The following is a 15,087-nucleotide window of genomic DNA, read 5'->3' as shown; positions in this document are numbered from 1 at the left end:
ACTACTTCAAAATTGGCATGAATAAATACTACAAGACATCTTAGCATCTAGTGCTTAGGTAGTGTTACCAGATATACTGCAAAAGGAGGATATGTCCTCCATTTTGTCCTCATATCCCCCTTCTGGCAGGTATCGCCTTAAAAGCAATTACTGTATGGCTTTTTGAGTGTCTCTTTCTGAGCAGCTTTTCTCTGTGATGCAGCACTTCCCTAATAAGTGCTAACTGCAAATTAACCATCTCAGCTCTATGATCTTAATTAGTTGATTAGTCCCTGGGGCTGACTTGCACTGGTGTCTGAAACTGACAAGAACTTAATCAGTTGAATATTAAAGGCTTTTGCCTACTAAACTCTAGCACGTTCCTGTAATTGAAAAAAACCCAGACTTTCTGATGGTGGTAAACATAATTTCATATACATGTAGGCTTAAGTATATCTTTTTGCAGTTTTGTACATAATTCTTCTCACAAATGTCAAGAAAATTAAACAAATATTATGTCTTCCTTTTCCTTTTATTTGTCCTCCTACCCAATTGTCTGTGTCCTCCTTTGCCTCTTCAGATATCTGGCAACCCACACTTATAGTAGAAGCCTGTTTGACTACTAGGGCAAATGGTGAGAGAGAAATATGGGGATGAGTTTTCACATACTTTTCATCTGGCCTATTGTTAACTCAATGGGTATCTTGAGTTTAAGAGGTGAAGGAACTTTTCCAACTCTTCCTCCCCATCAAGTCTTCACTTTCTTCCAGATGTAAAGTAAATAAAACAAAAATGCCAGCCAACTGAACCTTGCAGTTTTTTGGGCAGCAGTTTCCAGAAAAGCTTGCCAATTCCTTCTTAGATTTGAAAGAGGTGACTGACCCAAAGTCACCTCCTTGGTTTTGTGCATAAGGTGGGACTAGAACAGTCTCCCGATTTCTAGCCTGTCTTAACTAGTTAATTATCCCAAACAGGCCATTTCTTTAAGCTGTAAGCTCTGATTTTCTATTCCCACCCATTTCTTAAGTCTATCTTTAATGGCAAAGATAATTAATGACTTGGCATTAATTGATACATGGACTAAATTCAAACTTCACATCCAAGACTGTCGTGCAATAAGCATCTTCTATTCTGTTAATGGGATTATTCAGTGTTCTTTCACTGAAAGATTTATGATTAGGAGTATATTCCTAATATGTTTATGATTAGGAGTATATTCTCTAACAAGGACTACTGTGGACTTCAAATTTTCAACAGGGTTATGGGCCTGTATTAGTTTCTAAACTGCAAGATGCTGGATAACCCAGAGTCAAGAATCGCAAAAATAACTAGAGACCTCCTAACAGGTAGAATAAGTGCAGGGAGGTAAGATAGGCAGAGATTTCATTGTTGTTGCCTTTCTTACTTTTTTAGTCTTGACAAGAAGCTGAGGAAATGAACATGGGAAGGCATTTCAAAATATAATCAGCCTTGGTATCATTTATATCTTTAGATACTTCACATTTACCTCATCCCAAATATTGAAAGGTGCTCGGGGCCACCTAACTGGATCATCTAATATCTGCATCAAAACAGGAGGCAAGTTCAAATTTACTAGTTGAGAAAGTTCTTGCAATCCTTATGCCAAGTTTGAAAAAAAAGGAGTCAGATAATAACCTCAAAGTCCTTATACTTTTCTGGCCCTTTTCTATCATAAAATCTAATTTACTCCAATGTTTCCAGTAAGCAGGTAGAATCCCAAATTCATATTGAAATAAGATTAAGAAGAGAGATTTCTGATATATATGTAAAGCATCATAAAATATCATTGGTATATATATATAAAACCCTTATGCTTGCAGCCCTGTTATAATTATTATTGTAAAATGTCTAACTATGCAGGGAAGTCAAATAAAAAAGAAGAACCAATTTCTAAAACCAAATTAAAAAGAAACAGAAAAAAAGATACCACTTATGTGCATTTTGACATACATTTATAAAAAAAGGCAGACCAAGCACTTCTGATTTAGCAGGTGCATAAATCATAGTAGTCCAAAATATATGATTTTATGAAAAGTATGCTGCTTTCAGCTCTTGGAGGAAATGTAGGTAAGAAATCAAGTAACTAAATCAGTATCCCATTTTCATTCTGCTGAGACACAAACTTTGTAGGGGACCTCAGAATGGTTTAAAAATTCAGAAGGGAATAAATTAAATTCCTTTTAACTTCTCTAAGTTGCTTCAGAGACTTATGCAAGGACATATCGTACTAATTCAGATCAGCAAACTTTTTCTGTTTATGCTAAAAACTGCAAAAAAGCAGAGATTGAAAATTAGAAACCAGCTGTGAACTTAAAACAGTTGAGCATAAGCTTAGGAACCACATGTGGTCAGGCAGATTAATGAAGAAAATAAAGCAGCCGTTTTGGTATTAAAATAATATAATTAATCATGGGATTGATTATTAAAATACATTTATTGCTTGCATTAGATTCTGCAAATAAAATTGACCAAAATTTATGATTTTTACTGCCATTATTATTATGATTATTCAACAAACCATTATACAGCTGGAAAAAAAAGGCTGCTGCCTAGAAAACCTGTCAATACAATTTAGTTTTTAAAGCATACGAGAATTGAGTGTCTCTTCCTTCTTACTCCAACTGTGAATTATATTAAATTTCTACAAAGACCGTTTCCAAGGTAAGTAAATATTTGCTTTATACTATGTTAGTTTTGGTTATTTTAGCTGTTAACTTGAAAGAAATTACTTAAAGGGATAGAACAACTTTATATAACCATTATACAGCAAGTCATCCTGTTTTACAACAGTATGATATGGGGGGTTAAAATGATTAGTTAGACTATATACAATCCAGTTCCATAGATTTTTCCCAGAACTACTTCATTTAAAATATCCATTTTCTCCTCTTTCCATTTCCAGTCAGGGTCTTCCCCTTTGCCCTTGTTTTTCATTCTGTTTTCAATCCAGCACGTGTTTTGAATAGCTGTCAAGCATGGAGATGGATGGGCACAAGAAAAGTTCTGAATTTTATACAAAGTCTTGTTTTTCTTATTCTTCTTATTCAGTTCTAAAAACAAAAGCAGTGCAATAGTATAATTATTTTTTTAAAAAAAAACCAGAAAGTATTTGGAGATGGTAGTGGGGGGAAATGCAGAAATCAAATATAAGTATTGCATGTAGCTGGATTTCTGATCCCCAGAAAGTATGCATTCTGCAAACAAAAGGTGTGATCAGGTTGTAGTTCACCTGCAACGGATTTTATTTTGTGGGAAATCTGCCATTATTTTAAACTAAGGAAATTGTAATTGTTCAATGATAGAAGATCATATCTACCTGGATGTCTTTATTTAATGGTGATATTTTGCTTACATTTTAGAAATTTAAAGAAATTCCAGTAACTTTAAAAATGTTTGTGCATACATATATAAATGATCATGTGTTTCAGGCTTATTCTTGGCTTTTCTAATTACCGACTATTACCTTTCAGTTTTGCTCAGAAATAAATCTGAACACACTGAGTTGCTTATTCAGAAAATTATGAAAATAAGTGAAAAAACATGGATGCAAATATCTATTAATTTGGTGACCGTGTGTTAAACTAAACATCTCTTAATTTTGCTTCTCTTTCCAAAACTATAGATAGTGTTGTATTTGGGTTAGGGTTGGTTTTGTATTAAATAGCAGGATGAATACAGCGTCATAAACTTAAGGGATAGCATCATGCCAATAATAGTCCAAGATTGTTTTTAAGCATTAACCAATAATCCTGTATATTTATTCAATCATATAATATAAATTTGCTTCAGGAGTATTTAATTCTGAGGCAGATCAGGTTGTAGGTTAAATATAATTGTTAAATTCTTAAGCTAGTTCAAAATTACTTCTTGGTTTTGCTGCCTGCAAGCAGTAAACTAACAGTTATTCATTTGGGAAGATTTATTTCCAAAAGATTTCTGTCACCTTATTCAATTATCTTTACTCACTAATGGCAATAAACTCCGTACATTCATTTTGTGTTGTACAAAAACAAAAGTTGCTTTTCCTTATCTATGCTTTGGATTTTTGCAGATATGGGGGGAAAAATCTGGACATGATGTTTGAAGAAAACACTACTACAGTTGTCAAGGACTTCATATTTGTAGGTTTAACAAGCAGTCCTAAAATGCAGATCATCCTCTTTTTAATATTCTTTCTCATTTATGTAACTACTTTGATTGAAAATCTAGGAATGGTTGCTTTAATAGGAACCAGTGCCTGTCTCCATACCCCTATGTATTTCTTTCTCAGCAGCTTATCCATTCTGGATGCATGCTTCTCTTCTGTGTTTGCTCCAAAGATGTTAGTGAACTTTTTGGCAGATAAAAACTCAATTTCCTATACTGAATGTGCAATACAGATGTACTTTTTTATAGGTCTAGGGAGTGCAGAGTGCTTTCTCCTTGCTGCAATGGCTTATGACCGGTATGTAGCTATCTGCAAACCCTTGCTGTATCCTGTCCTCATGTCTCCCAAGGTCTGTATTCTTCTGGTGGCAAGTTCCTATGTTCTTGGTCTTTTTCATTCTCTTATACATACTATTTTTACTTTCCAACTCTCATTTTGTGGTTCAGTTATCAATCACTTTTTCTGTGACATCACTGCGCTTTTATCACTTTCCTGTTCTGATACTTACATCAATGAACTTCTGATCTTTTATGTAGCTGGGCTTGTAGAAATAATCACCATCCTGAGTGTAGCAATTTCTTATGTATACATTCTCACCAGCATTGTAATAGGAATTCACTCTGCCGCAGGCAGGATCAAAGCTTTCTCCACTTGCACTTCACACCTCACTGTAGTCACCATCTTCCATGGGGCAATTCTTATTTTACACTTCCAACCAAAATCTAGCAACAGATCACCTCATCAAGATATGAGTGACAAAATTCTTGCTGTTTTCTACACAATTGTTATCCCCTTACTGAACCCTTTGATTTATAGCCTGAGAAACAAAGAGGTCAAGGATGCCTTAAGAAGTTCTTGGAGAAGAGCCTGGGTCAAAATAATTAGATTTTTTTTTTGTTTTAAAAAAGCAACAGCTTTCCTAATTTAGAGGGGCCATGGTTTTGTAGTTAATCTGTAAATATTTTTTTCTGAAATATAAAAGTGGAATGCTCTTTGCTATAAATGATTCACTGTATTCTCAACTATTCTTCTTTCCATGTACTTGATGACAAAGTGTTAGGGTCTCCTCTGAAGATCTCTTTTCTCTCTAGGCACAAGGCCAAGAGACCATGGGTTCGTGTTTAGCAATAGCAATAGCATGTAGACTTATATACTGCTTCACAGTGCTTTACAGCCTTCTCTGAGTGGTTTATAGAATCAGCATATTGCTCCCAACAATCTGGGCCCTCATTTTACTGACCCCCGAAGGATAGAAGGCTGAGTCAACCTTGAGCCAGTCAGGATCAAATTCCTGGCAGTGGGCAAAGTTAACCTGCAATATTGCATTCTAACCACTGTGCCACCAAGTTTATGAGTGTTTTAGAGTTAATTGTCTAATTGCTAATATAAAATAAAAATGATTTTTATGGATTTGTTATTTTGATATTTTTAGTCCTAAATAAGTTGTGCAGAGTCATTTGATTAGGAGGAAGCCTTAAAAATCAAATGAATAAATCAATCTATGTACATCTTCACTCTGAGCTGTGAAATCAATTGGTGGATCCTCTAACATTCTTCATGCATTTCCATTCCACGTGACACATGTTGTCAACCGTCCCATTTGGCACATCCAAGAAAAGAAACTCCTGGCACGTAGGAACTACCAAGAGTAAAGCTTTATGGAAAAATCCATTTAGGCACAGCTTAAGCAAAGTCAACTCTGAGGCTTTTCTCTGAAAACCCACATGGGTAAAACACCCTTTTCACCTCTGCGCCGCCCACAGTTCATTGTCCATCAATTACACTCAGTGCTTTTATTTTGGAAAAACATTCTGCTCTAAGTAGTAGCTCAGAGAACTTGGCCTTGGTGGGTATCTCCTCTCTGGCAGCAGAAGGCTCTCATGCATTCCTTAGCCTCCCCCCATCCTAGGAATTTACCACCCCCCTCCTTGCCCGTTTCTGTTTGGCAAATTGCAAGCTGGAAGTTGATGCAGGCAATGAAGAAAGCAAGTCAGCTTTGCAATGTGTGCTCCTTGTAGATTTCCTAGGAATAAATTTTAGAAAGGGGGAAAATAAAAATATCTTTTCTTCTTGGGCTTTAAAACCACCTAATTCTAACTGGGGTGATAAAGATATCCTTGTTGGTGTTCTGTGTTGTGAGAATTTTGTTGTTTTGTCATGATGGGGCTGGATAAACTATGAAACTTGTAAATAGAAGATAATTGAGGGCTTGTTTCTCATTTACGGTCCAATGAATGAGCAGAAAATCTGATCTAGTTTCTTACCTGATTACTTTCTCCCTACAGCCCAAATTGTAACTCTTTGGTTTTGTATAACCGTAATACTAAGTTCAGCTATCAAGCCATTTCTGAAGTTGAATTTTCAGTATAGCCCCATTAGACTACTGTACTTGAGGAACTGAACACAACCTCTTGCTTTATTAGGCTCTGGAAGCACCCTCCTCCTAGGCCCATGAAGCAGTCTAACTTTCAAAATCAAGCAAAGAAAAGATACATAAATACACACCCATTTAATTGATCTGACCTTCCATCTTAAATATTGTCCAGCAGCTGCCCATAGGACAACCCCATTTACTCCCCCGTGTACTGTTGGAGAATCTAACACTGACTTAGAAGTGTAGAACTGTGTACTCAAGCAGCTCCCCACTGTCAAGGAAAGTATTTTTCTCAATACTTTTCTGTGAGGTAGGTTAGGCTGAAAAATACGGACTGCTCTAAAATCAAACAATGAGTTTCCATGGCTCATGGCAGATTAGTGCAAAAGAGAATCTTCTAGGTGTCAGTACAAGATTCTCCTTCCTCTCCTTTTACTTGGTTTCCCCTATGGGCTTTCCAGTAGCTGGATTAGCTGGACCACACCAGCATTCCAGCTACAAAGGAAGAACACATTCTGGTAGGTATATGTGAAGTAGCTGAACACCTGCTGTGATATGCCGTAAAGCTGGAAAAGGCAGAAAGTGTGAACCATTTGTATTCCTGGGAAGATCATCTTTGCTCTAAGGTAGTGTAACAGACTCTTAGAAATCGAGCAAAGCAATTCTCCAGCTCAATTCATAACTGGGGTAAATTAAATGTAGTTACTCAGAGTATCTTTCTGTTGTTTTCCCAGGGGACTCAAGAATCTTTTTGCAGCAGACCTATTTCCCATTACATATCCATTACATATAGTCCTCGACATACGACCACAACTGAGCCCAAAATTTATGTTGCTAAGGGAGACATTTGTTAAGTGAGTTTTGCCCCATTTTACAACCTTTCTTGTCACAATTGTTAAGTGAATCACTACAGTTGTTAAGTTAGTAATATGGTTGTTAAGTGAATCTGGCTTTCTCATTGACTTTGCTTGTCAGAAGGTCGTAAAAGATGATTACATGACCCCAGGTACACTGCAACTGTCATAAATATGAGTCGGTTGCGAAGGTCTGAATTTTGATCATGGGATGAAGGGGATGCTGCAATGATTATAAGTGTGAGAAACCATCATGTCACAAATTATAACGGTTGTATGTTGAAGATTACCTGTATTATATATATGTGAAACACAAACACACACACACATAAATGTTTAATATATAAGTGTTTAATATTAAATATAATAATTATATTGCATCATATTTAATATTATATATTAAGCATATATAATATATGTTAAAATTAAATACAATAATATACACAATATATATTAAAGTTTTTTCTTAATATAACAGTCAGAAATAATTGCTTTTTGTTTCTTTTTATTCCCCCCCTTTATTCAATCTATACTCTTTCCTATCCCATTTTTCCATTGTCTGTTTTCCCCCTTAACTATCTTGCTGTCTCCCCCGTGTTCCCATAGTCTGTTCGGCATTCTGCCAGGTGTATATTGAATTCTCCATAGATGGTACCATAATCAGCCCAGAAGGATGAACAAGTTATGATAGAATCATCTACATTGACCTTCTTACCAGGCTTGAACTGCATGGACATCAAGAAGCAGCAGTTAAAAGTAAAACCAAACAAACTTCATTTTAAACATTTCTTTATTTCAATAATTTATAAGGCCACTCCGTTCATTCTATTAATTCTGAGTGTTATACAACAAAAATAAAAAAATCAGAAAAAATGATAAATTATTAAAAGATAGCAAGTTTCTTGTGGGAAAATAAGAGAAGGAAAGATTATTATATGTGTTCTCTACCTTGAATTATTTATAAAAATAATAAAGGTGGGATAAAATAAATAAAATTATATATATATTTTCTTTCCTCACATACAACTGATTGCTTAACCAAACTCTAGTTTAGTTTAAGTAGTCTAAGACACTTTTGAGTCTGAAGAGTATCACAGCCTCTCTAGAGACTGTGAAGGATGCTAAGATGTTCTCCAAGCACCCAGAGCCTGGAGAGATGAGGTTTGTGCTGTGGGGAAAGACACCTCTGCTTGGATATGCATATAAACCAGACATTTCATGATACCAGTTCATGTATTTGATAGGGAGCTTCAGGGTAAGAATGTTTTTGCTTTGGGAAATGATGTAATGATGTGATAGCTGTCTCCCTCACTGGCCTTAACTCTTCTATGGACCTTGAATTCTGGAATTGTTTTGACTCTCCGAGGTTCTTGGCAGTCTGCTCATCCCTGTGTCCATTGATTTTATACACATTTTGTATAGTGATACAGCGTCCCTATTGGTTGAGGCTTAGAGTATTTCTAAGAAAAGCCTTTGTTCTGAAGATGAAAAAGAGCTTTGAAAGGAGAAGAGATGATGCTTCATCAGTGGCTCAGGCATCCAACAAGCAGGATTCTGTATAGTGAATTCAAAATTACAGAGTAGGAATTCTGTCTATAAAAAAGAGCCTGACAGGAGCTAGAGCTAAACTAAACTTGGATTTCATATGGACTGTGCAGGGGCTTCCTTTCTGTTTATTCTACAAAAAGCAAACAGTGGCCCAAATCAGACAGGGATCCCCAGGAGTCTCCATTCTCATTAAAATGATCAGGTATTTAATTTTTTGGAATATGCATTACACTGTTTCTCAGATTAAACCAATACTTCATTTAATCCCTTGCATTGTAGAAAGTCTCATCTCTATTAATTTTAGGAAGTGGAGAGAAAAGAGAACATTACCAAGGTAATATTTATGAATGATTATTTAATAGCCCCCACAGTAGCATTTAAATGCCTATTAAAACAGGTGTTTATTAAATAAACTAGATAGCTTGATCATGTAGATTGAATTGTAAAAATGTGGAGAAGGTTTTGAACTTGAATTCAGAGACAAATAATTGGAAGGGCTAAATTCCTTCCTTCCTTCCTTCCTTCCTTCCTTCCTTCCTTCCTTCCTTCCTTCCTTCCTTCCTTCCTTCCTTCCTTCCTTCCTTCCTTCCTGTTTAAAAAAAGACAATGATATTCATACAGTTAATGGTATATGAAAAGTAAGAATGAATGATTACCATTTCCCACTATGGCTAATTTTTTTTCACTGTCCCCAATATATTTAAAAATCTGCTTCCAAACATACATTTAGCTTAAACATGTATCTAGTCAAACTACTTCTTCCAACTAAGTTTACATAATCTCTCCATCTACTCCAATCTTTGCATGTTTTGATGCAAAGCCTGATGCCCTTTGCATGTTTTGACTATTGCTCCCACTACCCACAACCATCATGCCAATGTAACTGGTGGAAAGGTAAAAAAATATAGCCCAGCATATTGGGCAGCAAGAAAGTGAGGCAGAAAAGTTTAAGTTTCACTTGTTGTTTGGAAGAATATTTTGGGTGAACTCAAAAAGAGATCTCAATTTGTTGTGAGTTTTTCCATCTAATTTTCTAAATAGACTCTTAAGAAGAATGCAAATTACATTTTGAGTAAAATTCACTCTACATTCTTCATAAATTTCCTTGCACTTCTATATAACTCAAACTCATGGTCATCCCTAGATTTGGAATCCACAAATTCCCTGAATCACTCATATGAATTATTCAAAAACGTTTGCTTTCTTCATCTTCCACATTTTCATTTTACCTTGCAGGTCTGGAAGGAAAATGACAGAGGAAAACAGCACCACAAAAATCAATGATTTTGTCTTTATAAGTTTCACCAACAAGCCTGTCTTGAAGATCACTCTATTTTTAGTGTTCCTGATCTTTTATATGGCTACATTGGTGGGCAATATAGGAATGATTTCTTTAATAAGGGCCAGCCCCCAACTTCACACTCCAATGTACTTCTTCCTCAGCAATCTGTCCTTTATAGATTCATTATTCTCCTCTGTGGTTGCCTGTAAGTCTTTGGCAAATCTTCTGGAAGATAAAAAATCCATTTCCTTTATTGGGTGTGCTATGCAGATGTACTTTGTCATAGGCCTGGGAAGTGCAGAGTGCTTTCTCCTTGCTGCAATGGCCTATGACCGATACGTGGCTATCTGCAAACCCTTGTTGTACCCACTCCTCATGTCACCCAGAGTCTGCATTCTTCTGATGGCAAGTTCCTATCTCCTGGGCTTTTTGCATTCCCTTCTCCATACTGTTTTCACTTTCAGATTGTCCTTCTGTCAATCTGAGATCAACCATGTATATTGTGACATCACAGCCCTTCTATTGCTCTCCTGTACTGACACTCACCTAAATGAACTTCTGATTTTTTATGTGGCTGGACTTGTAGAAGCAACTACTGTGCTGAGTGTTTTTCTTTCATATATGTATATTCTTGCCAACATTGTGAGGATCAACTCAGCTTCAGGCAGGTTGAAAGCCTTCTCCACTTGCACTTCACACCTAATTGCAGTTACCATCTTCCACGGAGCAATCCTTATTTTACATTTCCGACCAAAATCAAGTAGTGGATCTCCCATCCAAGATGTGAGTGACAAAATTCTTGCCGTCTTCTACACTATTATCATTCCCTTGCTGAACCCTTTGATTTACAGTCTGAGAAACAAGGAGGTGAAGGATGCCTTCAGATGCTCTTGGACAAGAGCATGGACACAATAAATACATATCTTTTTTAAAAAAACCAGCAGCTTTATTTATTCATCAGATTTTTATCCCACTTTTATTACTTTACAAGTAACTCAAGATGGTGAATATACATCCCTCCTCTTTTGCCCACAACTATCTTATGAGGGACAATAAGTGGCCAAAAGTCAACCAGCGGGCTTTCAGGCCTAAGGCGGGACTGGCACTCAGAGTCTCCTGATTTCTAGGCCAGTATCCTAACCACTACACCAAACTGGCTCTTTTTCCTGATTTTTTTGGGGAGGGGGGGCATTCTGTTGTAATTAAACTATAAGCAATTTCCCCCCAAATACAGAAATAAATGTTCTCAATACCTTTCTGTGACGTAGGTTGGGCTGAAAGACCCTGTCAGCTCTGAAGTCACATACTGAGCTTCTGTAGCTCATGGAAGATTTGCACCTAGGTTTTTTTGAGAAGGAAACTCTTCCAGGGGTCAGTACAAGGTTCCTGTTCCTCTCCTTTTAGATTTTTTCTCCCTCTGAGATTTCCAATAGTTGGATTAGCTGAACCACACCAGCATTTCAGCTACAAAGGAATAATACCTTCTGGTGGGTGTATGTGTATCAAGAGAAGAAACTGTATTTGTGTGTTGGAGAGCAAGAAAAATGAAGGCTGCAAGCATGAGAAAAGGAAAGTAACAGCAGGACAAAGGTAACTTGGTGAGATGATTGGAGCCAGGGTGCAAAATGCAATGGGTGATTGAAGGCAGGAAAAAGTGGAGCAGAGAGAGCAAAGTTTGCTGGCCATGCCAATTGCAACAACCTTTGGCCCCTCCCAGCCAAAGCCTGAGTGATTGAGAAAAAAGGAAATCCTAGCAGCTTCAGCTCAGATTTGAGATGTTGAAGGAAAAGTCTTCATCAGGGTTCAGTCCAAGCCAGGAATAAACAACATGGCGACTGCTTTAGAAAGAAGGTTGCAGTTTATTGAAGAGAGCCAGATAGAAAGATGGCTCTGGAAGAAAAGAGAGAGCACATGTAGGGAGTGGGTTTTTATACCCTCTTGGGCTCTTGAGGGTGTTTCCTGTTCGAGGCTTTGTATTTCCTGTGTCATGTACTTTGAACTGAGTCTGAGTGTGCCCCTTTGGCATCTGTGGGTTAATCCTATTATGTCCTGTCTTAGACTTTGGGTGGGGTATGTAGATTTTAGGTGTCTTTGTCTTCCTAAGCTTCTAGCTGGAGGGCTCCAACCTTCTTGAATGAATTATTTACATCTGCATTTCTACAGAGCTGGTTTCTGCTTGGGGGGAGGGAGACTTGGGGCTATTAAGAAAAATTGGGCATGCTTTTCTGCCTCTTTAACATCCTTTGAGGAAATATAATATTCTGTCCTTTTAATATTTCCTTCTCTGGGGGGGCTGACTTCCCACAGAGGCAATCCATATTTGGCTGAAAAACCTCAAAATGTCAACCAAACCTAGGTTTTAGTAAAATAAAAAATGAAATGAAATGGTATTATTAAATGTTTTATTGCAAATAATAGCTTATATCAATATCAGTTATTTATGGTATGATAAAGCAAACATGAGCATAGGTTTTTAAAAACCACTTTGTTAGACGTGCCATTATGAACTGTAGATGTAAATTCAGGCTATATCGGAAAATACATTTGAAGCTTCAGCACAAGAAGCATATCACAGAAGATAATTGATAACTAAACACAAATGGTTAATTTTTGGTGACATTAGAATTTTCTCAAGGAGAATGCAGAATGAAGTGAAAAGAAGATTTGGCATAGAAGGATATACTTGTTAGTGGTTTTCCTATGTGCTAGAGAAATTTAATGAAGATAAAAGAACTTTTGGTTTTGAATATTGAGAGACTGAATATGAAACAGAACTGTGTACAAATGATGAACATGTTATTGTGATTTTTACTAAAATAACAGTGCAAATAAACAAGGAACAGACAAAAAACAAGGGTAAGTATGTTTGATAAAATGGGCTGAAATTGGTTACAATATACAAAGGGAATAATGGGAGATTGTTGTGGATGTAATGTGAAGACATTTCCAGGTTTTGTTACAACCTTAAAGATAATTTTTATAAAATGATGTATTGTAAAATGTATAAAGGTATTTCAAATTTAGGCTGGAAATGTATACAACAAGAGGGAGTTTCTACCATACTTATTGGATGCTTAAAAATGGATTCAGTTACATACATTGATTTAGAAGATTTTACAGATTAATATACAATTGAAGCCAGAGGTAGTTCTTTTGGACTGTGAGAAAAAGTGAGAATTTTGTTTTCATATATGATAACTGCAGTGAGACTATTTGTTAAATGTTTTCTAGTTCTTTTTTACTTTTATTATATCATAAGCTACCCTGAGCAGCTGCATCAGTGAGATGCATGACATAGAGAAAGAAGAAAGAAAGAAAGAAAGAAAGAAAGAAAGAAAGAAAGAAAGAAAGAAAGAAAAAGAAAGAAAGAAAGAAAGAAAGAAAGAAAGAAAGAAAGAAGAGATGCACAATGGTGGAAAGATTTGACATTACCCACAATGGAGGAATAGAGGGTGAAGATAATGGAACTAGCTGACATGGCTAAATTGAAAGCTGTGATTAAAGGAAATATGCTAACTAGGTTTATGCTGACTGGAACCCCCTTTTGGACTTTTTGCGTGAAGCAAAAAAAATGAACTTATAATGTTGCATATGATTTTTATAATTAGAAAAAAGTAGAAGGCTATATTAAAAAAAAAGTTGTAGCCATAAAACAAGAGGTTAAGTTACAGTTATACTTATAACTACTGTAAAAGAAAATGGGAAGTTACTTCTTTATCCTTTTCCCATTTTTCCTGCATTTTTGCCTTTCCTTTCCCCTTCTTCTTTATTTTCTATTCTAAATATTATTTTTTGTTAGATTTTTCTTTCTTCTTTAGAACTCTAGTAAAGTTATTATTAATTAATAAACAAAATTTAAAAATAGAGACATACATATATCAAATTAGTCATGGATGTTTAGATTTGGGCTTTTAGAATTCTGGTGTAAAAATGATATATGCACAAAGTGCTGCCATTTCCTGCTTTTCACAATTGATGGGAAAATAAGCAAAAGAAAGATGGGACAAAAAAAGTATCTGAGATAGCAGAGGCAGCTGCTGTGTTGTCCTGTGAAGCTGGCAAGGTCAGGAAGTTTGAACCATTTGTATTCCTGGGGAGATCATTGCTCTAGGGCACAGGTGTCAAACTCGCCATGTCACGTGATGTGTCGCGACGTACTGCAATTTGCCGGAGCTAGGGTGGGCGTGGCCTCCGTATGATGCAACCGGCCCCCGCGCCAGCAGTTTGACACCCCTGCTCTAGGATAATGCAACAGAGTCTTGAAAACCTAGCAGAGCAATTCTCCCTAAGGAGAGCATCTCTGTGATGGCTAGTTCTTACATAATCAAAAGTAAGAACTTGATGCTACATCAGGCCTTTACAAAAAAAAAATCTTGTATTTCCCATCCAGAATAAAGTTACTTCTAGTTTACTTTTGGAGAAGGTAGAAGTAAGCGACTGTAAGCAGAATAAGTCATTTATTATAAATAAAGCTTCCATTTGATGTGTAATACTTGCTGAAATTCTTTTGAAGCCTTTTAAAGCCTTTTGTGGGAAGTTTAATGTCACAAAATGATGGTCTACAACAGTGGTGGCGAACCTATGGCACAGGTGCCAGAGGCGGCATTCAGAGCCCTCTCTGTGGGCACGGGCGCCGTTGCCCCAGTCCTAGGCCTTCAGCTGGGTTTTATAAAACCTTTTCGCTTTAGGCTTCCACCACCGTGTGCAAAAAAAAAGGTTCAATCAATCAATTTCAACTCGCAGGAAAAAAAAAGATCTTGCAAAGTTGGAATTGATTGATTGAACTTTTTAGTTCCACCCAGTCTGCCATTACCATTGGAGCCATGGCCACCCAATGGGCCACACCCAGCCAATGGGCCACACCCACCCAGCACCCGACGAT

The 15,087-nt window shown here is 36.6% G+C and overlaps 2 protein-coding genes across 2 annotated transcripts; both read left to right on the top strand.

Moving 5' to 3' along the window:
• The first annotated feature begins 4,073 nt into the window (after window positions 1-4,073).
• Window positions 4,074-5,075, top strand: LOC107300251 (olfactory receptor 1019-like). Its single transcript, XM_015829588.2, has one exon. It carries the CDS (start codon window positions 4,074-4,076, stop codon window positions 5,073-5,075), a length of 1,002 nt encoding a protein of 333 aa, XP_015685074.2.
• Window positions 5,076-10,172: 5,097 nt separating this feature from the next.
• Window positions 10,173-13,888, top strand: LOC107300250 (olfactory receptor 1102-like). Its single transcript, XM_015829587.2, has 2 exons — window positions 10,173-11,091; window positions 13,851-13,888. Exons 1-2 carry the CDS (start codon window positions 10,173-10,175, stop codon window positions 13,886-13,888), a joined length of 957 nt encoding a protein of 318 aa, XP_015685073.2.
• Window positions 13,889-15,087: the final 1,199 nt, after the last annotated feature.

Source organism: Protobothrops mucrosquamatus, unplaced genomic scaffold (assembly GCF_001527695.2).
Source record: "Protobothrops mucrosquamatus isolate PMUCROS unplaced genomic scaffold, P.Mucros_1.0 scaffold6472, whole genome shotgun sequence".
NCBI lineage: Eukaryota > Metazoa > Chordata > Lepidosauria > Squamata > Viperidae > Protobothrops > Protobothrops mucrosquamatus.
The sequence above is the reverse complement of the archived record's forward strand: the minus strand, read 5'-3'. Positions and strand labels throughout refer to the sequence as shown.

Excerpts from the sequence above, each read along its gene's own strand:
- LOC107300250 (XM_015829587.2), top strand. The coding sequence starts at position 10,173 with ATGACAGAGGAAAACAGCACCACAAAAATCAATGATTTTGTCTTTATA. Across the intron at positions 11,092-13,850 it reads GGTGAAGGATGCCTTCAGAT|CCATAAAACAAGAGGTTAAG; the intron begins GCTCTTGGACAA and ends AAAAAGTTGTAG.
- LOC107300251 (XM_015829588.2), top strand. The coding sequence starts at position 4,074 with ATGATGTTTGAAGAAAACACTACTACAGTTGTCAAGGACTTCATATTT.